The 26,955-nt window shown below is 39.4% G+C and overlaps 1 protein-coding gene across 1 annotated transcript in view; it reads left to right on the top strand.

Annotated features, from left to right (window-relative positions):
* Rbm33 (RNA binding motif protein 33) overlaps window positions 1–26,955 on the top strand; it is a 102,700-nt gene that overhangs the window by 10,029 nt on the left and 65,716 nt on the right. Inside the window, 5 exon segments of the mRNA XM_038318277.1 lie at window positions 2,635–2,713; window positions 5,585–5,633; window positions 11,953–12,029; window positions 14,112–14,424; window positions 25,204–25,375. Of these exon segments, the coding sequence (XP_038174205.1) occupies window positions 2,635–2,713; window positions 5,585–5,633; window positions 11,953–12,029; window positions 14,112–14,424; window positions 25,204–25,375 (690 nt within the window).

Raw genomic sequence — 26,955 nt, 5'->3', positions numbered from 1 at the left:
GTGACAAGCACCTTTACCCCTGCTGAGCCACCTTGCCAGCCTCATATTATTTTTAATTTCAAGATTTATTTGGTCTTGTGCTGGTTTTCTTCTTTATTTGTCCTTTGCTGTGCCATTGCTACCTTACTTTTTTATTCTTCTGGTTTCATTTAGTTCAATGAAGAAATATATGTGATGGCTACTTGAATGTTTTTATGAACCTCTTACAAGTAGTTTCTGCTGCCTGCTTCCTCCCATCCCATACATGAAAGGTTATACCTTTCTGTTTTTTTGATGTCTGCTGTGTCCTGGGGAGAGCGAAGACACACACACACACACACACACACACACACACACACAAACAACAAAAACCACTTACCTACTTACCCAGATAAGAAACTCATAACAGACCAAAGTACAGATACCACCCCCAAAGTCTAGCTTGGTGAACCATTGAGTTTTATAGGGGTTACTTAAAGGAATGTGGGCGAGAGGTTTCTTACAGAAGCAGAAATGACTCAAAGACAGCAGTATCACTAAAGCCCACCCCAGCCTGCGTTCCCAAAAACTGAGAACCTGGAGCTCACTGCACAGCTTGCAGGCATCTTATTGTGTTGGAAAGTGTCTTTTCCAAGTGACTCAGTTGGTCTAAACCTTTTCTATGTAGCTGGTCAGGTCTTAATTCAAGATCTTCTCTTCAGCCTGGCCAGTCTGATTGGCTGAGTGACTTTCAGCAGTCTTTATTGTTTACTCTTAGGAGGGAGGGGCCTGGTGAATCCTGGTCAGTTTTAGGGACTTTCTGAAGCTATTTTGAATTACTTAGCTTTGGCTTAAGGATTTTTTTCTATCTTGAGGAAACTGCTATGCAACAATGTCTTGTGCTCGCCCCGCTCCCCCTCTCCCCGCTGATGATTGACATTTGAGATAATACCTTAGAGTGGCTGTGGGTGCTGGTTTCCCTACTCCGTGTCTCTGGGTTTCTTACTGTTCTTTGCTTGTTGATTCCTTTGCTGACTGCCTATCACCTACCAGTTGTTGAAAGCTTATGTTTCCCTCTTCAAGCAGGGATATCTGGGTTGAGTGTCCCACAGGTGGGACTTAGTGTGGGAGAACGGTTCCTTCCTCACTGGTATCTCCCTCAGCAGCAGGTAGGTTGGGGTGGGATGAAAGATACCAGACGTTCTAGCCCCCAGTGAGAGAATCAGGAAGAAGAAGCTCTGATTTTGAAGGAACAGTGAGTCTGCCATAACTATGAACAAACCTGTAGTGAATTTCTGTAATATACTTGTTCTTAGAATCATCTCAGAGATTTTACAGTCTTTTTTTTTTTTTTTTTTTTTTTTTTTCCCGAGACAAGGTTTGTCTTTGGAGTCTATCCTGGAACTTGCTCTGTAGACCAGGCTGCCCTCAAACTCACAGAGATCCACTGTCTCTGCCTCTTGAGTGCTGGGATTAAAGGCATGCGCCCCCACCACCTGGCACATAGTCATATTTATAACATAGGTTTTGTTTTTGTTTTTGTTTTGTTTTGTTTTTTGAGCTACAGTCTCAATATGTAGCCTTGCCTATTGTGGAATTCACACTTTGTAGACTAGGCTGACCTCATAAAGATCCACCTGCCTTTGCCTCCCAAATGCTGGGATTAAAAGTGTGTACCACTACACCGGTTAAAAACAGTTTTTAATCAGGTTCTCTAAGGAGTCCGATCTGGTAATGGTTGATATGATTGATGGTTTTGTTAGAACCTTAGTGGTTAATTTTCCAGTCTGAACCAGAGAAATACTCTAGGCAGTAGGAATTTATGTCACCTATCCAAGTGTTCTGGGCTTGGATGGACTGAGAACAAACCAACTGCTGCCTCTTTCTTTGCACCCTGTCCCCAACTTAAATTTCAGTTCTTAGTGTTTCCTAACAATAAAAATAACTACCAGGTGCCTCTCCTATTATAAAAATATATTGTCAAATTTAAACTTCCAGCAAATTTGTGAGGTAAAGAATAGGTTGTTGTTGTTGTTGTTGTTTTTGTTTGTTTTTTACAAGAAAAGAAAAAAGAGGGGCTCTATTTCTGTTGTTCTTCTGAGCTATCTTGGTGGCCTCTTGACATGTTGAGATGTGAGCTGTGCTCTGTGTGTAAAATATGCACTTAGGACTTCATATGAAGCAAAACACCCACTGCTGCCTTCTGTTCTGAGCTCATGCCTTAGCAGTCAAACTTTGGATATACCAGTAAAAAACAGTACAATTAAAATTTTCCCCCTTATGGTGTGACAGTTTTTACTTTTTATAAAATGTGGCTAATAAATAGAAAACTTTTTACATAGTTTGTATTCTACTTCTGTTATATAGAAAAATGTGAAGGCTGAGAAATTATTATAGGAGTTTAATTTTTAAGTAAATATTCCTTTTGTGCAGTAAAAGTTATAATTTAAAAATTGCTGTTTTCACCAAATTTTCATACCTAGTATTCAACAAATTTTTGGATTGCTTTTATTTATTTTTTTTTTTAAAATAATGCTTTCAGCATGGCTGAGGATTTATAATTGCTATATATAGAACTTCATATCTGGAGAGTTAAGCTGGATTCCTAAGGAAGCTAGTATCTTAATTGATTGTCTTGATTTAACAAAACTGATTTGAGTGGACTCTTTTTCACAGATGATGACTTTGACCAGTTTGACAAGCCTGGTGCAGAACGGTCCTGGAGAAGAAGAGCTGCAGATGAGGACTGGGACAGGTGTGTGCACACGTGGGCTACCCTAGGGTGTCATTGTGATGCCTGTGATCATTTGATGGATACAGAGATCTTTACCAAAGATAGTGTGCTGGCCCTTTCATGCCTTGTCCTACGCTTGCTGGGCTGATGGGAGTTCTCTTCAGGCCTCACAAGTGCCTGGTCCAAGCTTGTGTTGTAGGTAACTGAGGAGCATGAACTTGCTTTCCTCTCTGTTTATAGAACAACACCACAACCATTTGGATGTCTCAGTACCTTTTGCTGTATATCCTATCCAGTAGTTAGTGAGACTTTAAATTTTTTTGCCATTTTAATATGTATTGATTTTTAATTTTGTTTTTCTACTAGTAGTGTAGGTGAACGTACCTGCTTAGTAGTCCACTCTTGCACACACATTTGCAAACAGTTGGTGATGACTGATGTCAGCTCAGTGTGGGGGGAATCTCTACTTTTAGAGGAGGAGTGCAGGAGGTGCACAGGCTGGCTGTGTTAGGTCCTGAGGCCAATGAACAAAAAAATATACTAGGGTTATGTACTAGTTTTGTTTAAGAGCACATACCTATAGAAGTTTACAGAATGGTTTAAGTGGAGTCTTTCATGATCAACATAAGGTTGGCTAGCCTTTCCTGACTCATTCAGTGCATCAGTCTGGATTCTAGAGAAAGGACTGTTAGGGTGTGAAAGAGAGGTATCTTATTTATGAGGTAGATGGGGGTGGGTATGTATGTATTGTATGGTTCTGACAAAGTTAAGTTTTTAACAGTACAGTTGCCTAAAATTGATTACATCAATTGATATTTAACTTATTCAGGCTTTCAGGCACACGTGAATGAGGTACCTCAGATCCAGAAAGACAATTATCATATGTACTCACTCATAAGTATTTTTTAGACATAAAGAAAAACCAGCCTACAATTTACAATCCCAGAGGACCCAAAGAGAGACATACGTGGATCTAATGTACATGGGATGTAGAAGGCAAGATCTCCTGAGTAAATTGGGAGAGAGTAGAAGAGGAGGGGAGAGGAAGGGAGGGGAGCAGAGAAAAATATGTACCTCAATAAAAACAATAAAAAAGAATTGGTTTCTTATTTTCAAATTCTTTTACGTGTTAGCAAAAGTTGCATATTCTTTGTAGCTTTTTTTTGATGTAATTTTGAACACCTCTTATTACCGTCCCAATTAGTGTGACCTGGGAACATGGTATCACCTATTTTCCATTACAAGCTATGGCATGGAGGAATATTCATTTTCAAAGAGGTACTTGCGTATTTTGCTCATGTAGAATCAGGTTCTCAAATAGGGCATTGGCTGGCAGCCTTTTTTCCTGGCTTCATAGGAGGAATGTAACACAGAAAATAATCAAATCCTAGATGTTACTGGCTTTAAAATGTTGGCAGGACCTGTGAAGAAGTCAGAAAGGTGGATTTTTGTTTGTTTGTTAGTTTATTTTCAAGACAGTGTTTCTCTGTGTAGTCCTGGACATCCTGGAACTCTCTTTGTAGACCAGGCTGGCCTTGAGTTTAGAGAGCCACCTGCCTCTGCTTCCCAGTGCTGGGATTAAAGGTGTGTGCCACCCCATCCAGCCGGAAAGGTGGATTTTTAACTCCTTGCCTTGCATCTCTCTCTTTTGTGTGACCTTTGGCAGGTAATTTAAGGTCTTGTCCATATTTCTATTTGTGAAGTGAGGGTATGAGACAAACTACAGGGTAACTTAGAGTAACTCAGCCTAGCGTGTGAACTGAATGATTTGCCAGGGTGTTTCTAGTTCTGAAAGGCCTTTTCTCTCACAACTCCATCTCTGAATCCTTAGAGCTCCCAGTGTTGTGTTCAATATGCTACAATAGTAAATTAGTGCTGGTGTTAATCTCAAAAATATTGTTTTGACATGTTTTCTCTGCTTTGTGGTCCTAGATGTTATATATACATACTATCACAATATGTACTGGTGCTTAGAATGTAGAAACAGAACTGCTTTGGGAACAAAGAGTACAAATGGGAGTGGGGAGAAGAGGGAATACATTATATACCTGAATGAAAATGGCCCTATATAAACCCTGAATAATAAAAAAACATTTTAAAAATGCAATAGAAGTTATTTTAAGCATCTTGATATGGTAAAGGCACCCTCTGAGGCCTGAGGAAAACCTGTGCCTAGTCACTTTCAGCACAAGAGAATGCTGGGAAACCTGGCAGGTGACCACTGTGATTTCCATGTCACACTCCTTAGATACTGCATATAATTTTATAACATAATTTAAAATTTATTTCTTTAAAAGACTTTTAAAAATTTTATGTGTGTGTGCCATGTGAGTGTATTGCCATTGGAGGCCAAAAGGGAGCGTTTGATCTCCTAAAGCTGGAATTGAAAGTGATTGTGAATTGCCTGACATAACTACAAAATCAAGAAGTGCTGTGAACTGCTGAGCTACTGCTTCAACTCAATTGTTTTGGTTTCTGCTAGTTTGATGAGTATCGGATGATTTCTTGTGTGTTTTTTTTTCCTGATTAATGATATTGAGCACTTTTTCCTTTACATCATAAGTTTTTAAAGATTAGGAGAAAGATTAGGTGCTCCTTTGTATATATTTCATATTTTGCTGATTATTAAGTAGGTACAGAGGGATTAAAGTATTCTACTATGCTGCTAAGCTTCAGCTGAAGTCTAGTAAGCCACCTTGTGTTTTGAACCTGGCCTTAGGTGACAAAGACTTGTCCCTGTGTCCTTGAATAATGTCTTTATTCATTCTGTAGAGAAAAGGAAGTGTGTAGCGACCTGGAAGTTCCCACACCCTGGAACAGTTACTGGGTTTCTGAGTGGCTTCTCCTTTTCTAGGCTATTAGGAGTGACACTTTGCATTTCTCTTTCCCCAGTGAACTAGAAGATGACTTGCTTGGAGAAGACTTACTCTCTGGCAAAAAGGTAAGAATTAAGGTCGCTTAAAAGAATTATCTATTGTAAACACCGTCACTTGTACATGGGATGAATTTCTAGAAACCTGAGCATGGACCAGAAGTTTGTAAATGGAGTGATTGTTTTGTTGCTCTATCAAAATTGCCTTAGCACCTCACAGATGCTCAGCATGCATTCTGTCCTGGAGTTACTCCTCCAGCTCAGCAGAATGGCTGCTTATTAGTAAATGCTGTGGATATTACCATGGGGAGCAAGCATTTTAGTTCCTACTGTGTCCAGTGCACTCTAGCAGGTATCAGAATTGGGATAACAGTAGCATAAAAGATGTGCCTAAAGGAATGTAACAGTTATAGGTGTGATTGTGGTTCTAGACTGCACTTCTTGGGGGGTATTCACTAATAGCTTAAAGGTAAATTTGTCAAACTATATATATAACAGATCTGCATATAAATACAGCTAGAAGTTCTCACGGGAACTTTTCTAGACCTTTTTGACTAAATACTTTGAAGCATTATCTTTAATATGTGTGTATCTGCCTAACATATACTTCTAATCTGTTTCATATATCATGTGGAAAGTAGAAATGGGAAGCAAGGGCTGAAAGTGAGATTTGTTTCCTTTTTGTGTGTGGGGCTTACTTGGTTGGGAATACTTGTATGTTCGTGTATCTGTGGGGGTCAGAGGTTGACACTCTTCATCTCTTAGTTACTCTTCTTTTTAATGAAGCTAGGTCTCTTGCTGAGTCTTAAACTAGCTGATTCAGCTAGTCTAGCTAGTCAGCTTTCCCCATCTGCCAAGCTGTTGGGTTATAGGTGGACCATTGTGCACACTCAGTTTTTGCTTGTGTTCTGGGGTTCCGAACTACAACCCTTGCACTTGATTGGCAATTGCTGAAGTGCCTCTCAAGATCCCCTAAAGTGAATTAACAGTTTTTGGTTCACTAAATAGTTTCAGAACATTTTCTGTTTTCACTTAATATTCACATAATTATTTGAAAATGGTATTTATGAATGTGTACAATGTTTATGTGTGAGAAAGAGGCTATACATATACTTGTATGTACTTATGTACATATATGCATGTGGAGGCCAAAGGTTGCTGCTGCATGTCTTGTTCAATTGCTTGCCACCTTATTTTTTGAGGCAGGTTTTCTCACTGAACCTGGAGATTACCAAAGATTACCATTTTAGCTAGACTGCCTGACTAGTTAGGGAGCCCAAGGGATCATCTGTCTTGACCTCTCTAGTGGTGGAATTATAGGTTCATGCTGCTTCTACACCTGACTTTCACGTAGTGCTAGGAACTAAACTCGGGTCTTTATGCTTGTGTGGAGAGCACTTTGAGCCTCTCCCCAGATCCTCAACATAATTCTTTATACTTCATTTTCAAGTCTTAAAATGGTTAGGACTCATATTCTCAAAAACTATACTGAAACTTACTACACTTGCAATTAAGACTCTTTCAGACAGTATAGTAGACATGGACTGGGGATCTATCCCTGTCCTGCTGTCTAACTGTTAACTCTTAGGCCTCATCAGCAGTTTCTCTAGTAATTGAATGTGACTTAGGGTTCTTCCTCAGTCAGATTTCCTCACTGTGTTCTGCTTCTATTGATGACTAGCCTGTGTGTCCCTGGTTATGATAGCAGTCTTCTCCATTGCAACACATGAGTCCCGGAAAGTACTTAAGCTGTGTCCAAATCATAGAAGCTTTAGAAACACCAACAAATGTTCTTTTAATTTTTTTTAATACATGAGTACTATATATACAGTATTCCCACTCCACCCTTTCCAGCTTCTCTGATATTTCCCTATTTCCCTCAAAGAGATCCTTTCTTTTAAGTATTATTGATAAATACAAACACACATATATATGAACTGCTGAGTTTATATAGCGTGTGTGTGTGTGTGTGTGTGTGTGTGTGTGTGTGTTTAAGGCTGACCACTTGGGATTAAATAACCTATCAGGAGAGCTTGTCCTGTGATTCTCTCTCTTCAGCAGCCATTGCCCTTATTTTTCTGGGATGGGGCCTTGTGAGATATCCCTCATCCACGTTGGGATGCCAACTGGTTATCATTGTGCGGGTCTTATTTAGATGACCATATTGTTAAGAATTTATAGGTGCAGCTTCCTGACGTATAAGGAAGGTGCTGTCTGATTGCTAATTTCCTGGTCCTCTGGCTCTTACAGTCTTTTTACCCTTCTCTTCCCAGTTGTTCCTTGAGCCTTCAGTCTAGTTGTGTTGTAGATGTATCAATTGGAGAAGGGCATTCCACAGTCTTTCAGAAAACAACAATTCCAGTTTTCTGCATTTTGACCAGTTGTAGATTTCTGTAATGGTCTTTTTAAGCTGCTAAAAGAAGCATTCTTTCTGAGGTGAGAGTTGCATTTGCTTATGAATATAAAAATAGGTTTTTGGAATGAAGTTGGGATTTATACTGTGTGCTGTCCGGTCTTGTGTTAATGCAAACTAGAGTTATCAGAAAAAATGGAACCTCCAATACATCCATAAGATCCAGTTGTAAGACATTTTATTTTCTTAGTGATTGATTGGAGAGTGCCCAGCTCATGGTGGGTGGTGTCATTCCTGGATTAGTGGTCCTGGGGCTCTATAAGAAAGAAGGCTGAGCAAGCCATGGGAAGCAAACCAGTAAGCAGCTCTCCTCCATGGCCCTTGATTGTATTTAATGATGAACTATGAAGTGCAAAACCGAATAAATCTTTCTTCCCCAACTCACTTTTTGGCTGTGGTGTTTCATCACAGCAATAGTAACCCTAGCTAAGACACACTGGTTTAGGAAAGTGGCAATAGTAGGTCCTTCTTTAGGTCCACGACCTCGCCAGCTGCAGATTAGTTGTGTAAGTATACAGTTTTCACCTGTATGTTTCCTCTTTTTGAGTAGGCCTTAAGTCTAATTAAGTGGTTGTTGGTTACTTTTGAGGTATAAGTGCCATTTTTGTGCCCTTGGGTTTATTTTGCTGTGCTGGTCATTACTGTAATTTGTAGGCTAACTGGGTAGAATTTTTAATTCTTTTCTCCGTTGACAGTTTATATAGCCCCTATAGATACTGGAAGAACTAATCCTCAGGGAGGGGCTTCCAAGGTCAGTCCTAGCTTGATTCCTTTAAGTTTTCTCTTGGAAGTATATAATGTTTTCAGCAATGGAGTCTTACCATTAAGTTTTGAGAGGCAACCAAGGGTGATAACAGCAGCATATATTGTTTGAGGAGTCTCTTTGGATCCCCAGGTTTCCCATGACTGGCAATATTAGATATCATGGCTCTTGGAGAAGCATTGTTACCCCTAGTGGAGTAATTTCATTCAAATTATTTATATATGTATATGTGTACTTGCTATATATGGATGGTTTTTTTGTTTTTGTTTTTATGGGTTTTTTTTTTTTTGGGAGACAGAGTCTCTCTATATAGGTCCTGACTGTTGTGGAACTCACTATGTAGACCAGGCTGGCTTCTAACTCAAAGAGCCTGTCTGTTTCCAACACACCCAGCAATACATGTGTGTTTTTAGGTAAGCATAAATAATGTGTTTCTCTCTGGCTTTTTCATTCTCCCTCTTTCCTCCTTTTTCAATATTGTCCTCTTTTTCTCCCTTTGTAGATAAAGTTGCCGCCCATTCCCATTTCCCCTTCATAGCACTTGTGTCTACTGTCCTGCTCTCTAGCACTGCCCCTCATCTGATCCCTTTTTCTTTGCTGGTTTCTCTGGCTACTCCAGGTTATGTACTCACATTAAACTTGAGTGGAAACTCAAGGAAGAAGAGAGAATGGTATAGTTGATTCTGGTAGGGCTTTACCCAGCGCCATCAGTGTTTAGTGGTCTTTCTTCAAAGTTACTCGCTCACTCCTTCCTGACTTAATTTGAAGAGTACTTCAGATATGTTGTTTTAATGTATAAATCTTAATGTGCTTAAGGATCTTCTTTGGCAGTCTGTTGGGGGTAGTTCTGGTCTCGGGGTTTGGCATTTCAAGACTCTATATTGCCAAATTGCTTCCTGGAAATGTTTGATTAGCTTTTGTTCCTAATAACAGTGTGTCTTGGTATCTGCCACCTTTCTTTCTCACAGGCCTGATACTGCTTTTAAGAAAGAATCTCTGTCAGTGTGACTGATCTTAATAATTGCTTGTTGTTTAATTCATAATTATTTGATTTCTAGTAAAGATTGGACCTTTCTCAATGTATTTATTTTGCAAGTTTATTGCTCTTGTTTGTGACGACACTGGGTGCCTGCACTCTGCTTTCCACTGGAACAGGTGGGAAGAGGTATGTCTTTGTAGTGACATGTATGCCCTCGTGACAGTGGAGAGTATCTAGGGCTGGGTTTTAATTGTGTTGAAAAGGCATGGCTGCAAACCGAGGAGGAGAACAGGATGACTGAGGTGGAGCTAGGGTGCTAGTTTGTAAATCCTTCTTTCTTCTGTTTTACTCTGGCATCACCTCCATATCCAGACAGGTATTTTGGTCACCAAGGAGTCTCTGTCATAAGTGCCAATGTTGGAGAATGTTTGAGGACCATTTTGTCCCCATCTTTAAACCCCTGATACCCTGTGGAAAGTCCTCATTCTTGGGAGTTTTGGAGGGAACATTTTTCTATCTTCTTGGGAAGGTGAGGCAAAGGATTTCACAAGCACTCACTGCCATTCTTTGTCCTTCTTTATACCTGCAAGTCTTGTTTTCTTCTTGTCAGTTTGAGCAGAATTCTCTCAACCTTTCTGCTTGCCTGAAAAGCAGTTCAGTGGGATTTGCTGAAAGCCATCTCTGACTTGCTGCTTTAGTGTTTCCCTTTAAGGATTAAAGCTTTTCCAGGGAAGTGGACAGAAAAGCTCAATCCTCAGAACTGAGGTTTGACTACTACTGAGACCTATAACATATTTCATTTCATTTTTCACCTGTTTGTTTGCTTGTTTGATAAATTACTACTTGAATGATTTTGAAACTGGTAGTTAGGAGTTTAAACACACAAATGCATACACACAAAGAATCTTCTTGAAGTTTAAATACATGTGTTCCTTCGCACGTGTGCGTATGTACACACACACACACATGCATACACACACTCGCATATACCCAGAAATGACTCCTGCAGTTTAAACATACAGCATACGCACAGGCAAACATACAAATGTTTCACACACACTGAAGCAGCCTTCCTTGAAGTTCACTGAATTACTAATTTTTAAGCATTTCCTAAGGTTTTATTTGCTGAGTTGGAGAGTAAACTTAGGTTTGTCCATAGCAGGCATGACTACTGTGTAGTATCTGCTTCACTCTCAGAACTGACCCTTTTGGATGGTTGGTTGTATCACTAACAAACAGCAAATTTCTTTTGGATCTGTGAGTTACTGTGTTTTCTCATACAAATCCATCCTGCTGTATTGGAAGCATGGCTTTGGGTAGCTTATTTGACTTCAGAAGTAGATGAGGCCTTTTGAGCTAATAAATTTTCTTAGAATTATTTTGACTATCAAAAGTACTGTAATAAAAAATATACAGTCAAGTTTAACTTATTTTGCAAGATGCAGATGTCAGACTGACTGTTCAGTTAAGGAGCAGAAAATAAGTCAGTTTCTTCTCCTTCCCCTCCTCCTTCTTTCTAGAGAGACAGAGACAGAGACAGAGAAAGTGTGTTTACTTGACTACCCTTTGGAAGGGTATGCCCCATTTAGACTTAGGAATGCTTTTAGTAGAGGACGAAAGTTGACCCACTCCCCAGTCTATAATATTGAGACATATTTAACCCAGGCTGGAATTTAAAACTCTATCAAATCACTCTACTGTCTTTGCATATTAATTAGGTTGGTGACAACATTGAAGGAGCTGAGCTGTTACTTGTATTTTCATGTCATCTATAGAGGGAAGCCAAAGATATTTTTTTAATTGGTTTAATTTTCAGTCCTTAAAAGCAGCTTTTATAGGAATTGTATCTCTTGCATTATTTGAAAACTTCAGAATTTTGTTTCTGTCATTGTTAGTCATTTTTATGGCCATTCTTCTGAGTATTTTGGTGGGAATATTGTTTAGCAGATACCCTTCTAGGTATGTATTACTTAATCTTTTTCTTTTATGTTAGAATTAGAATAAATTTGACCATTATACTTACTCCTTGATACTTATTTGCCTGTGGCATTTAAAAATTGCTCAGGGATTAGCCAGTAGTCTGTATATGGGCTCTTTGGATTCTCTATGGCAATGCCAGACAATATAAACCTTCTGGGTGTCAAGAGGTTAGAAACGACCCTCTCGTGGTAAGCTTGTGCTTAGTCTTTTTATGGAAGTGACACACATTAATTAGATTTCTTGTTTTAATTAGAATCAGTCGGATTTGTCAGATGAAGAGCTGAACGATGATCTTCTACAGAGTGATAATGAAGATGAAGAAAATTTCAGGTGCTCAATATTAACTCATGAAAACTGGGCCATATTTAAGTAAATTGACGTGTTTATTAAACTTTATAACTATAATGAGTAATTGAATAATGTGGTATTGGTCTTCTAACATACATTACATTCTGAGTGAGATATTGGTGTATTCTGATATGGAAACCATACAGATTGTTCCCATAAATAGGTAATTGGCTTAAAGTTACTTATATTAGAGCAGTTTGTGAAGGCTCAGTGCTTTGTGTGCATGGAGTGTAGTGGTCTCTCACTTCATGCAGGTTACTGCAGTTTGATGTTGCTCTCTTTATTTTCCTTTCAAACAGTTTTTATTGATGCCATTCTGGAAAGGTACTTGGAAATACTCAGAAAAATTTCCAGTTTTAGGAAGAAACACGAGAAAAATACACTCATCTTTTTGGGTTATAAATATGATTGCAAAACATGAAAAAGGCCATAGATTTGAAACTTGTTTTCTCACATAGTTTGTGGCTAAAACTATAGTTTTAAATTATTTTACCAGTGAGATGCATTTGCCAATTCTCTTCTTTGATATCATGAACTATATTTTGATCTTTTGAATGAAGTTGGCCTTAAATGTATCTTTGGAGTTTGGCCAAAAGCTCGAAGTCTATGGTATGCTCTGTGTTGCTGTGTAGGCTGCCTTTTCTTTTAATATTTTTGTTTAATTAAAAAATTTTTTTCCTGTAGTGTTTTGCCTGAATGCATATTTTTTTTTTTACTACTTGTCTGCCCTCTAAAGTCAGAAGAGGGCATCAGATCTTTGAAAATGGAAGTACAATGTTTGTGAGCCACCTTGTGGGTGCTGGGAATAGAGACTGAGTCCTCTGGAAGAACAAGCCAGTGTTCTTAACAGCTGAGCCATATCTCCAGCCCCTGTATTTGTACTCTCACCTTGAAATGTTTGCCCTTTAGGAGTTAGTGGGTTTTGTGGCTTTAAGGCCTTTTCCTGTCTTACGAAGAAATTGCTGATTTGTTTGATTTAGTTTTTGAGACAAGGATCATATTGTAGTGTTCTGTAACTCATGCAAGTCCCCCTTCCTCAGCCTCCTGAATGCTGGGGTAATAGACACGAGCCGCTACAGCTGGTGGTGTATCAGTTATTTATTTTTTAAATACAGTTGTAATTAATATACATTTATTCGAATGTTGAGATGTACTTTGATACTGAGTTTTATGTTTTGATTTTATTAGAGAAGACCTTACAGTTTGCATCATCATTTTAAAAGGAAACTAAATTGTTCTCAACATTCTAATGGTGGGGGCTGGAGAAACAACTCAGCAGTTAAGAACACTTACTGCTTCTGCAGAGGAATCTGGATTTGTTTCCATCTCCTAAATCAGGCTACCTACAATCACTTATAATTCCAGGGGATCCTATACTCTCTTCTGATCTGTGGGCACCAGGCTACATGCAGTGCAAATACTACATGCAGGCAATCATACAGTAAATAAATTTAAATAAGCCTTAAAAATAATCCTATTATTTTCTGATCATTGAGTAGTACTCATGTTTTTTGCTGACAGTCACACCATCCAGGTTTCATCTATTTAATTCTATAAAAGTAGATACCTTTAATTACCAGCATTCAAATGCTAGAGGCAGGCAGACCGCTGAGTTTGAGGCCAACCTAGTCTACAGAGTCAGAGTTCCTGGGCAGCCAGGGCTACATAAGGAAACCCTGTCCAAAAAAAAAAAAAAAAAGAAAGAAAGAAAAGAAAATTAAATGTAGACGAAGGTTCAAAATGTTTAGGCTCACATCTTGGATGTTTGACAACTAGACCAGCTTCTTCATCAGGCTGACTTCATTCTTTTGGTCAGAAAGCAGAGCTGACAAATGGAGATGCTGTCTGCATTGTGGGGCAGTGGCCCTGGGCCATTTGGAATCTAGTGCAGCTGTATTTTCATGGATTGTTAAGAATGTACTCACTCTTAATCATTGGGATTACTTGTAACCAGTGGTTGTTTGAGCATCACAACTCAATTATGTAATGATGCAGCTTTGTGCTTCCTTTTGATATGTCTTTTTTTTTTTTTCAATATTTCTTTCACTGTGTTTTGTCTTCTAGTTCTCAGGGTGTCACCATCAGTCTGAATCCTACCTCTGGCATAGTTACATCATTTGAACTGTCTGACAATACCAATGACCAATCCGGGGAGCAGGAATCTGAGTATGAACAAGGAGAAGATGAACTAGCTTACCATAAACCCGAGGAGCAAGAACTATATACTCAAGAGTACCCAGAGGAAGGACAATATGAAGGCCATGATCCTGAGTTGACAGAAGACCAAATAGAATATGGGGATGAGCCAGAGGAGGAGCAGCTCTACAATGATGAAGTGCTGGACATTGAAATCAATGAGCCTTTAGATGAATTTACAGTGAGTCTTTTCTCTTTTCAATGGCCAAAGATAACATGGCTTCCTGCACATAGGTTTCTAGACTGATTTGAAATCTATTTACCTCCCATGGGAAGGAGAGAAATTAGACCTTATTATCACTGTCTGCCAGTTTCTTTATCAGAGCTATGACAAAGTTTATGTTGACAGCTTGTTTGGCCAGCATTAATGCTCCTTTGTCATTCTGGAAGGCTGCAAAGAATTGTGACCTTGAGGATTGCACCCTAAGGAAGAAAACAGCTTTGTGTGGTAGAGGCACACTGTCAATGTTAGAAGTACTTAATGCAGAGCTTTTATCCAGGCTTTAGACAAGATCTGATAAAGTCTTTCTAAGGTGAAAAGATTATTGACCTGCTAAAGACATCTTTAAGGTGCTAATATTCCACAGTGATTGATGTCCTGTTTTCATTCATCCCTTTCTTACTAAGAACTGTCTACACCTGAATAAAGAGGTTGAGGTTAGTTTAGAAAATGTCACACATAATTTGTTATCTGTAATCAGCAAGCTAAGATGGTGCTGGTCTTTATTTCAGAATAATGGCTTTGGTAGTCAGTGTTTATTTTTATTAAACACCAGGAAAGGAAGAGGTACTGGTATAAGATTGGCCATCTATCATAATGGTACATTACCAGAAGATGTTTGTGTTTTTAAAAAATCACCCAATGACATTCATGCTGGAAAGATGTTATTGCTGCACTGTGTAATGCCTAAGGGTTTCCTTTCATTGGGGTCCCATGAAGGCAGAGTGGAGATGAGGCTGCTGAGATGCGTTGGAGATGTGTAGGATCAGGACCTATAAAAAGAACTCTTGTTGGTGGGAGTAGTGCTCTCACTTTTGGAGTCTTCGTTTAGCATGTGCTTGCATTTGAGGACTGCAGCCAACAGTTAATGAATTTTGGTCTTTTATGTGTATAGCAGTCTGCTTTACAAGTGATTGATGATAAAGAGCCTGAAAATATTTGGTTCAGTCATGACTGTGCTTTGATGCCTCAGGAGGTAGAGGTTATTCTTCAGAAAGTATGTGTAGTTTGTGGTCAGTAGAGTCATGAGATGCATCATGGAGCCTGATGTCTGTGGTCCTATAATGATGTAGTTTAGTAATCAGTCTTTCAGTAGATGGACAGTGTCTTCTGATACTGGTGTGCTTGCTTATGTGAGACACTGTAGTTTAACATGCTTGTTGAATTAACCAAGGTCTTTTAAAAATGTTGCTGTTTTCTTGTATTTGACTGTTTGCTATTCATTTGTGACATTAGCTATTTACTTTTTGGGTCTTTTACTCTTTAAATAGTCAGCACATCTTTACTAACCATAAAAAGCATGGAAAGTGTGTGCAGGTGAGTTTGCTCAGCCGCTTGTCTTGTGAACTTATAATCAGTGAAAAATTTTCTTCTTAAATATTTTGTTGTCCAACTTAGGACCACATAAAGTCCCAGGAATAATACAAAATCTACCTAAGTAATTCAGCATCCTGTGGTCCAAGATTCAGGTATTGAAAAGAATAAAATATTCCAATTCAAACATTTAAAAAGCTCTTTTACATTAAAATGAATTTTTTTTTTCAAAATTTAAAAACTCAAAAACTTTAATATGTCATTTAGAAATTCTGAGTGTGCTAGTATTTCACAACTGAATGTTCGGTGAACAGTGGCAGCCTACCTTACTATTTGGTATTAGAGCCACAGCTATCATTTTTTTCTTCATGGATACCACAGTGGTAGTGTCTGAAGTGACTGCCCTGGGTGGGAAGAGATCAGAATTAAGCTATGGAATGCTTTGCTCTTGTCCAGCAGCCAGGCCTTGTCTCAGACTGTCTCTGAGGTGCTGTTGTCAGTAAAGATGCTATATTTTATCAGTAAAGATGCTGTAGATCGTGTCCCTATTTACCCTAGGGGTATGGAGTTTCTCGAGTGGTTTAAACTGGTTCCTTGTCCTAATCAGAATTTGTCAGCCTCTTCTCTAAAGCCAGACTTAACTCTGAAATGTGACCCTCACAAGCATGTGCTTTCTTGTGAGAGCCCACCTGTAAAACCATGCATTTGTTAAAGAACTGGCCATAGAATCCTTAAGACCACAGACTTTATAACTAGAAGGGATTGTGTCACCTGTGAAGAAAGGGAGATCCCAGAGATGTTGGAAGACTGGTCAGCATAGTTGTTCTGTTGTGTTAAGTGAATTTTGCAGGCATTATTGTTGATGAACATAATTTCATCTTACAATTTGTACACTGGTAGCAGCAAGAACTATATTGCTCAGTAGCCAACAGAATAGTATTTGTTGGTGACATGGGGGTGTGTTCAATGTGATTTTCTGAGATTTCATAAAACATTGTTTTGTAAAATTGAGTTTAAATTTACAATTTGTGTAGAGAGTAGCAGACTATTCCATTGTGTTATTTGGCTGAAATGTTGATTAGCATCTCCACTTCTTTTTGATGGGATGCTAATAGTTTTTGTGCAAAGTAGAATGCAGTGTTAGGATCGTCTTTAGAAGCAGGTGGGTCGGTTTTCCCTACCTCATTACTTGTTGGTAATGCTAGCAGCAGTCTGCTTTCTTGCCAGTGTGGTGATCTCCAGTCACCTTGCCTGCTACATTGCCTCAGCCCAAAAGGTACAAATTTGCCTACTGATAAGCCATTTCCATTTCATGAAAAATGTGGAATCATCCTTTCACCCAAGGGAAAGAAAGGCCTGATGAGTAGTCCACTGTAGTGTGATGCCTGAAAAATACTTTGCTCTGTCAAATTGCCCTGCTCCTAATGTTTCTGTTGACCTTAAGTTGTTGAGGGGCATAGGTGACTACCTGCTGCTTCCAAGCTCCTCAGTGACCACACAAGCCTGGTTTTTGTAAGGCTTTTCTCATTTGGGCGCAGCAGGGGCTTGGTTATGAAGCTGAGCCATTGTTATTCTCCTCATTTTTGGGCCACCATGTTCGCTTGGTTTGCATAACCTTGCAGAAGAAGCTCCTATGCTGTATGCTCAGTCAGGCCATCACCACAATAGAGTATGTTAGAATAACTCCGCATGAATCGTACATGAAAAGTGGTTGAAAACACCCAAAAGCTTTGTGAGAAAAATGTTTCTTCTCTTTAATGGCCGTTAGGATGAAGAATACTTGCAGGCTTATGGTGGGCAACAAGGGCTACAAGTGCGGGAAGACTGTGAGGCTGAAGATGACTTAGATGAGATTACTGATTCCCAGGTTGCTTCTGAGACCCACGAGGTACTTGTTCAACTTCTACAGTTTCCTGAGTTTCTTTCCTTCCAGATTTAAAACAAGATTTTTTTCTTAAGTATTAGTGCACAGGTGATACATGTGTGAACTGTGCATTGTAGTAGAAACCCAAGCCTGTGCCTAGAGAGGTGAGTTGTGCCTGGTGCCTGCGAGTAGTACATACCCTGGATCAGCAATGCTTGTCTTTTTAAATGCTTGTTTTTATTGTGTGTTTATGGGTGTGTGTGTGTGTGTGTGTGTGTGTGTGGTTTGCCTGTAAGTGTCTCTTCATGGCACACATGTGGTCAGACAGAACAGCTTGGGAATCTCTTCTCTCCTTTTACCATTTTGTGAGTTTGAAGGGTCAGGCCTTTACAACAAGTGCTTCGCCTGCTGAGTTTAGCAGCTGGCCCAAGTGGTAGTGTTGAAAGTGATTTTTAGGGCTGACTTTTGTTATCAGTGCCTTGAAATCAGTGCTGTAATTATTTTAATTAGTTAATATTAGCTAATTTGGATCATTATTCAAGAAACAATGCAAGGTTTTCTGTTTTAGCTTCTGTCTTAGGTGTTGAAGAAACAGTGACAACCCAGGGTTTCTACCCCCATAGGAAGTTGTTAAAAATTACCGTTATGCACAGCAAAAAGTGACAGATCCCAGAAGTACGGAAGGGGCTTGTTGGGGAGGGTCTATGGCTGAGGCTGAATTGAAGAAATGACCCCTGAAGTACTCTTGAAAGAACAGTGGGCCTCTGGTTGGTCTGAGCTGTTCTCTCCTGAGAATTGGTAGGGACTGTGGCTAGGTCTATAACAGGTTATAAAATCTTCTTAGCCCTGGGAACTTTCTTAGAAGTTAACATTTGTTTCCTCCAATAATTTTCTTAATGTTCTTTCCTGCCTGCCGGAGAAAAGATAAGCAGAAGCCAGTGTTTCCTGGCTTAAGCCATTTTATTTGCATTGGGTGTTAATATTAGGGCTTTAAAAGACTCCTCCCAACCTTACCTCGTGAGTGCTAGGTATAAAACAGGAACCTTTCCCTTAAGCAGAATTTGGACTTTTTATTTTGTACTTTGTATCTTATTCTCACTCTTTGAAATAAATTAAAACATAGAGAACAAACTAAGACTAGTGGAAGAGACTATTCACCCTGATTGTGTAGATGTAGAAAAAGATGTCTAATCCACGGTCCCATGGCAAAATTGGAGACCCAGGACAGGCTATGGTTGCCCCATAGCTTTCAATCTTTCTCCCCAGCACACTGTTCACCCAGTTTGCTCAGGCCTACAGAGATGCTTGAGGTAGAAATCAAGACCTGAAAGCAGGTTTCAGAGCAGCTGAAAAGCTGCCAAGGAAGTCTTTACGTGGTCAAAGGTTAGAAAGGAGTAGTTTGGTGCATATGACACACATGTCCCTGTAGGATAAACAAATGAGCTATAAGCACATGAAAATATATTCAGTAAGGTAAGGATTAAATCTATTTTAATATTGGCAGAACTTGAGATTATTGGGAGATGTAGTCTTTGTTGGGAAATGTGTACTAGAAATGTCATAAACCCATTTCTCTGGATTCTGCACATTTGTGAGCAGGTAACTACTTGGTCTTTGTTGCAGAATCAGTCTCTGTCCAGGTGTGCTCCTGTACCCAGTGACCTTGAAAGAAAGGATCTTCTTCCAATGCAGGTCTGTTTAGGTCAGAATAGAGGTCCCACGTTAAGTCCATCCTTAAGCATAGATCCCTTTGGATATGATCACAGGGCCATGCAGTAGGGCCTCAGGGAAGTGCTGTTGCTGGGGAGGTGACTAATGATTCAGCCCAGTTCCACCAAGTCCTGGTCTTTTCATATCTTCCACGAGTCTGTGTTAGACCACTAGTTTTCAACACCCTCACTGTCCTTGACAGACTCAACAACCCTGAAGTATGTTGTCCTTTGACTCAACACTTCTACTTTAATGAATTTTTTTAAAGGGATAGTCTAAGATGGATTCAAAGCCCTAATACATGTGTGTGTTGACAGTGTAAACATTCCATTAAGTTATCATAGTGGCCCCACAAGAGAGGAACTCATATCTTCCTTTTGCTGTCCAACATGGGAAGATATGTCTAATTAAGTAAAAAGTGCTCGGCACTATGTTTTGCTCTCAGCTCTGCCATACTCTTCTGTATCTAAATTTCTTGTAATTCTAAAAACAAATAGTCAAAAGTCTGGATGAAGATAACGTGGCCATAGTGTTTTGCTTTTAGACTGTCGGATTATTTAATCATGACCAGAGCTTTCTGTTATGCCAGTATTGGAGGGTTATAGAGACAAGTGGATCCTCAGAGTTTGCTGGTAAGATAGAAGACCCTGTCTATGGGGTTAAGGGAGAGATTGATAGAAGACACCCAGAGACCTCCTCTGGCATGTGTGTATGTGCATACCACCCCCTCCCACACGCTCACACACACGCATGCAGAGTAATAGTTTATATTCAGTGAGTCAATCATATAGATATCAAATGATTATAAGTTTTTATTCATGCATATATCCATCTTACCATCTTGTCAGCAGCTGTGGGGTGCAAGTCAGGATCACAGCTCTGCACAACCACCTACAGCAGCCTAATTTATTTTCTGAGACTTCCTTCTAGTTAGGTGAAGCTGGGATTCTTGACTTTACCACAAGAAAGAATTTCAGGATAAACAAGTATGAAGCAGAGTTGGTGTTTATAGAGACAGACAGATTGCATGGAATTAAAAGAAAGACTCCCGGCCGGGCGGTGGTGGCGCACGCCTTTAATCCCAGCACTCGGGAGGCAGAGGCAGGCGGATCTCTGAGTTCGAGGCCAGCCTGATCTACAAGAGCTAGCTCCAGGACAGGCTCTAGAAACTACAGGGAAACCCTGTCTCGAAAAACCAAAAAAAAAAAAAAAAAAAAAAAAAAAAAGAAAGACTCCCACGGAAAAGATAAGCGTTAGTCACACTGTATTATATGTCTTTATAAGAGGCATGTATCTGTAAAGACACAGGAGGATATTTCAGGATGCTGAGAAATTTAAATAAGATTGTAGGGAGCTTCCTGAAGTGTTTTGATAGGATTTCAGCTAATGAGGTCATAGGAATTTCTAATTGAGTTAGAATGTTTTCATTGTAAACTAAAGTTAATAGTGGTGTTTATTAGGAGATTCTCATAAAATATCTGGGGAAGGAATACGGACAAACTCAAAAAGAAAAAGATCTAAGTTGTCTTTTAGAGCCCTGATATTAGCACCCAATAAGAGACATTCTTCAACAACTGCACAGTTGGGGTGAAGAGTCTTACACTGATCTCATTCCCCCCCCCCCCCAAGTTTTAATTTATTTCAAAGAGTGCTAGTGAGATACAAAGTACAAAAAGTCACATCCAACTTACGGAAAGACTCAGAGGTAAGGTGAGAGGAGTCTTTTAAAGCCCTGATATCGGCACCCAATGCAAATAAATGGCTTAAGCTCGGAAATGTTGGGCTTTTTTCTTAAAGTCCTGGCTTTACAGAGGCTAATACTATTGTATCTCCCACCCTACTTGATCTAATTATACTAGAAGTTCACCTTAGTGTTTACCTGCTCCCCCTTTTGTTTTTGTAATATTGGGATTGAACATAGAACCTCAAGCATGTTAAACAAGGGCTATGCCACTGAGCTCCGCCCATACCCTCACGTAGCTGTTTTTGCTTAACGTAATTTTGAATTAATTCAAATACTTACATGTAGCAATGATTATTCTGTTTATTGATATGCCTTATTGTTTCTTTTCCTCTTGTTAGATATTTGGATTGTTTCTAGTGTTTTTTTTTTTTTTTTTTTTTTGCTGTGTTATAGATGAATGCTCACTATTTTGTGGATATACATTTTTGTTTTGTTGTTAGGTATTGGTAGAATTACTGAGCTAGACTAGCATGGTGCTTGTTTATCTATTGATATCTATCTATCTATCTATCTATCTTATCGATCTTGTTTATTTTAAGGTAATTACCAAATGGTTTTTCAGAAGTGATTGTGCCATTTTATATCCTTCATCTGGTGAGAGTTCTCATTGTTCCTCCTTGTTTTGTATCAGTTTTTTCCTTCAGCCCTTCAATGACTGCATCATTGTGGGTTCTGTTCACATTTCTTTCATGGCTAATAATACTGAGTACTGTTCATATATTCTTTTCGACCTTATATAGTCCATTGGTTTGGCTTTAGCTGCCTTTTTTTTAAAGTAGGTTATCTCTTATTTATATAAGGTACAGACTGTATAAGGTCCTCAAAATAGATCGCTTACATATTTGTACTCTACATAGACATTATAATTTGTGTTTATTTTCTTAGTGTCAATAATTGAGATAATAGATTAATAAATAGTGTGTATATAGTCTAGATATCAAGTCCATTGGCAGATTGAAATTTTTTTTCTGAACCTCCAAATTATGTTTAATTTTCTTTTTTTTTTTTTTTTTTTTTTTTTTTTTTTTTTTTGGTTTTTCGAGACAGGGTTTCTCTGTGGCTTTGGAGCCTGTCCTGGAACTAGCTCTTGTAGACCAGGCTGGCCTCGAACTCACAGAGATCCGCCTGCCTCTGCCTCCCGAGTGCTGGGATTAAAGGCGTGCGCCACCGCCGCCCTGCTTAATTTTCTTAAATTTAAGTTTTTTTTAAATAAGATTAGGTGTGTTCAGAGTGATATGGCTGTAAACAAATTTAAGTTTTTAAAAATGTCTTTATTATATGGGAGTTTTGTCTATAATACATGCTGATGTGCCATGTGTGTGCAGTGCCTTTGGAGGTCAAAAGAGAGGACATCAGACCTCCTAGGTCTTCTGTTGAGTCATCTCCCCAGTATTCAAATTTATTTTTTTTTAAGTAGAAAATAATTTGAATGATGATCAAGTGGTTTTTTTGACGTAAGAAAATTTTGACTACCCCATGACTATAAAATTGGCTTGCTCTTTTCTTGTGGAAGCTTTGTGTTATTAGCTACTGTTAGTTTAGAGCTAGAAACTGCCTTGTCTAATAGCATTTGAAGTATGAGAGCAATCCATTGTTTTTAAATAAAAAAGGTTTTTCCAGCTCTTCCACTGGGGTGAAGGCTTTCCTTCCCATCCAATGTAGTTTTTGTGTTGTCAACTGACTTTTTACCCTCAGGTGCTTCTACTCCATTAATTTGTTTTTATAAAGTCCGTACATTAGCACTACGGCAGGTTGGAATAATGGAACATGAAACTAGGTAGTACAAACCCACCAATTTTATTCTTTTCTAAGATCCTTTAGTGTATTCGATTTGTCAGTATCTGCTAGAAGTCCTGCTAGGGTTTGCATAGAAATGGCCATGTGTCTCTAGATCAAAATAAACAGGTTCATTATTTTAAGTTTATTTTAATTTTTAAAGGTTTTATTTTTATACTGCTCCGTGTGTGTGTGTGTGTGTGTGTGTGTGTGTGTGTGTGTGTATGGTTATGTACATGAGTGCATGTGCCCAAGCATACCAGAAGAGTGTGTATGGTCTGCCCGTGCTGGAGTTACTGGTGTTCGTAAGTCACCTGATGTGGGTGCTGAAAACTCAGTTTAGATCCTTCAATAGAGCAGTTTGTACTTTTAACCACTGAGTCGTCTCTTCAGCCTCTAGGTTATTTTAATTTTAATAATTTTATCTGTTAAAAACATTTTACTTTTTTCACTATAATCAGAATCCATTTATTTCCTCTGCCTTACTGACTCAGTGCAAGTGCTACTTACAGCAGAAGGCTAGCTTCAAAGCAGACTTTCTTACTGTATATTTAGTGCTGGGATCCAAGACACTAAGAGCTAGCTTAAGTTTTGTTCTCAGATTGAAGATGTTCTTTTTGATACTAGTTTGCTGGTGGTGATTTTCTAATTAGTACCAAATTTTAGTAAACCTTTCTTTATATCTATTGTAATCATATGGTTATTATAACTGCTACAATAATGTTTTTGCTTTGGTGGATATGATTTCTTTGCTGTGGCATATTACTGAGTGTGGTCTGTGTATTCCAGAGTTGGCCTCCCTGGTAGCTTGTGAGGAATGTGGACTCTCAGGTCCCCCACTCTAGACCTCCCAGGTCTGAATCTGCTTCTGAACGGAATTTCCAGTCACTGGGGTACATGTTAACAGAGAGCAGTCCTGCCTAAGCAGAGGTACAACAGGGACATTGTGGCCTTGGTGCCTTGAGGACTCCTCACAGATCCGACTTACTCTATTTTCAGATTTTATACAGTGATGCAGGAAAGGTAGTGTTACACTAACAAGAATGTGAAATTCTGGGGCTGCCGAATTTTCCAGCATGTTGTACCTCACAGTACTGAAAAGTCATAGTCATACTGAAAGTGGCATTTGTATTCCCAGAACCAGTTGTACTATTTGTTATAGATTGTGACTTATAGTTAGCTTTTCACATTGAGAATGTATGGGAAAGGAAATTTACAGTGATTGTCAGTAGGTTTAGCTTCTTAAATATTTTTTAATAGTGTGTCTTTGTTTCTTTTAAGAGTAAGAATCATTCATTCATGACAATGAAAAGCCAACCTGTGTTCTTTTTGTTTTTGTTTTTCGAGACAGGGTTTCCCTGTAGTTTCTAGAGCCTGTCCTGGAACTAGCTCTTGTAGACCAGGCTGGCCTCGAACTCAGAGATCTGTCTGCCTTTGCCTTCCGAGTGCTGGGATTAAAGGCGTGCGCCACCACCACCCGGCCAAGCTGTGTTTTTTTATTACACTGGTAGAGTGTTTAAGCGAACCCTGTGTACTCGGTGCACGCTTGTCTTCACCTGCCAGTGTGCTACTGAGACTGACCTAAGAGGGAGGTACCAGTGCTCAGGAGCTCAGAGGAAGACTTGTAGGAAAAGTGTGCTTTAGTTTAGGTTGGCACTGGAGGGAGTTTTTGTAAGGGACTCTGCTAAAATAAAACTTGGTTTTATTTAGTATAGAGAAGTGGCAGAAGAAATGATTTTGTCTTTTACTGGTCTCAGCACTAAGTGTGTGGTAAGTTAACATTAAACAACAAGCATGAAGTAAATAGGAAGGGAGGGCTCGTGATGAAGTGTTGTGAAGGCTAGCACAGTAGCAAGCAGCCACAAACTCCAAAACTGACAGGGACAGCTGACGAAAGGTCAAAGTTTGTGGTTAGGGACTGTGAACTGTTCTGCTTACATGGCTGAAAGTAGCCACTGCAGCTACAAGATGGATTTTGTGCTGCTAACTCTAGTGTTACAGATGTTAGCTTACATTGTAGTCATAAGCATGTTAAGTTGTGTGGGAATTCTGCTGTGGTCTGGACTAGATGTAAGGCAGCAGGGATATTTAACCAATGTCTGTGTTCTGGCAAGTGTGAGTAGCAGCAGTGTGGAGGTAGGTCCTCATGTGTTAATCACAGGCAGGAATTTGAGGGTTTCCTAAAAGTAAATTTCTTTTAATATTTGAAGTTTTCTTCCCACTGGAGTTGGCTTCATGTTTCACATAGCCTTTTTCTAGGATCTTTGAAGTATACTTAACATTTTAAGTGGCTATGGACTTACCTCTCCCTGTTTTTCCTGTCTGCTTGTAGGGAGGAATGGAAACCTTAGAACTCCAGAAAGACATAAAAGAAGAGTCAGATGAAGAAGATGACGACGATGAAGAATCTGGAAGATTGCGTTTCAAAACTGAAAGGAAAGAAGGAACAATTATTAGGCTCTCAGATGTAACTAGAGAAAGAAGGAACATTCCAGAAACTTTGGGTAATTTTTGGTTTTGACCTGTGGGTAATTTTTTTCTTTTCTTCCCCCCCCCCCCGCCTTTTTTTTCTGGCCTGTTTTCCCCCATCTTCACTTCTACTGCAGATCCTTCCATATCTTCCTATGATTGTTGGTGAGGGTATATGATATATGGGAGGCTGGTGCTCAGATGTGCTGTGTTCGTCATTCTGCCGCACAACCACTTCTGTGTTGTGAGTGTTTGAGTGAAATATTTAAAAGTATTTATTTTTAGCCGGGCGGTGGTGGCGCACGCCTTTAATCCCAGCACTCGGAAGGCAGAGGCAGGCGGATCTCTGAGTTCGAGGCCAGCCTGGTCTACAAGAGCTAGTTCCAGGACAGGCTCTAGAAACTACAGGCAAACCCTGTCTCGAAAAACCAAAAAAAAAAAAAAGTATTTATTTTTTTAGTAGTTTTCTTTGGGAGTATATGGCCTAAAGCTACTCTCCTTCATGCCCTGTTTTCCTGACTGTACTGAGGTGGCATGGGGATGCTTGGCAGGGATCCTGGCTATTATCCACTAGGCTGTCCCTCAGGTAGCCAGTGCTAAATTGGTTTTATTTTGCACTTGTAAAATCCTTGTAGTCATCCTTTTGGGTTCTCTTTGTCTCTTGTTCCTGAGTGTTCAGTGATTAACTTATAGAGATCATTAACTGGATGTTAAAGAGTCTGCTGTTGAAGACCTTCCTCAGACTGTTGCTAGGTGATAGCAGTGACCCTACCCACCTACAGTTTGTGTCATTTTCCACTTGATCATTGGGTTTAATTGGAGTGCCACAGTCACCCCATGGTCTGGAAGTGTTGCTTAGTGATAGAAGCATTTTTTGAAAGTAGCCATTTTGAGTCTTTAGACCCAGGCAGTGCCCGGGAAGATTGTATTTTCAGTGTGCTGCTTGGACTTTATAAGAACAGGAGTACCAGGGTTTGACTTTCTAAGGAGGAAGGCAAGGCTCACAGGACAGCAGGGTCTACCTGCCTTCCTATTTGGGTCAAAGTAAAAATCAAGATCAAGGCCTCATTATTACCTTGATGATGTATATCTGTGTCTTAATTGTCTGTCTGTCTGTCTCTGTCTTTGTCTTTCTGTATATGTGTGTGTATATATAGGTTTGTATTAGTTATTTTCTATTGCTGTGACAATTCTATGGTCAGAGCAACTTAGAAAAAAATGTTGGACTTATTGTTTTAGAGGGTTTGAGCTCATGATGGCAAAGCAAAGACATGATGGCAGGAACAGCTAAGAGCTCAAGTCCTGATCCACAGATAGGAGCCAGAGAGAGCAGCACAGACATATTAGTATGGTGTGAGTAATCTGACACCTCAGATCCTACCCCTAGGGACACACCTGTCCAACAAGGCCACATCTCCTAATCCTTCTCAAACAGTTCCACCAACTGGGTTCAAGCATTTAAATATCTGAGCTTATGTACCTTGTCATTCAAAGCTTGGAGCCTGGAAACCTGGCTAGGAACAGTTAGGGAATGAAGAAAAGACAGACACACATACAGTGAAGCTGGGATCAGGTGAGGTTCTAACATTACCTTGAGCTACCTCCAGCTACTTGA

The sequence above is a fragment of the Arvicola amphibius genome, chromosome 2, assembly GCF_903992535.2.
Source record: "Arvicola amphibius chromosome 2, mArvAmp1.2, whole genome shotgun sequence".
Taxonomy (NCBI): Eukaryota; Metazoa; Chordata; class Mammalia; order Rodentia; family Cricetidae; genus Arvicola; species Arvicola amphibius.
This window is presented reverse-complemented; position numbering and strand designations above follow the sequence as displayed.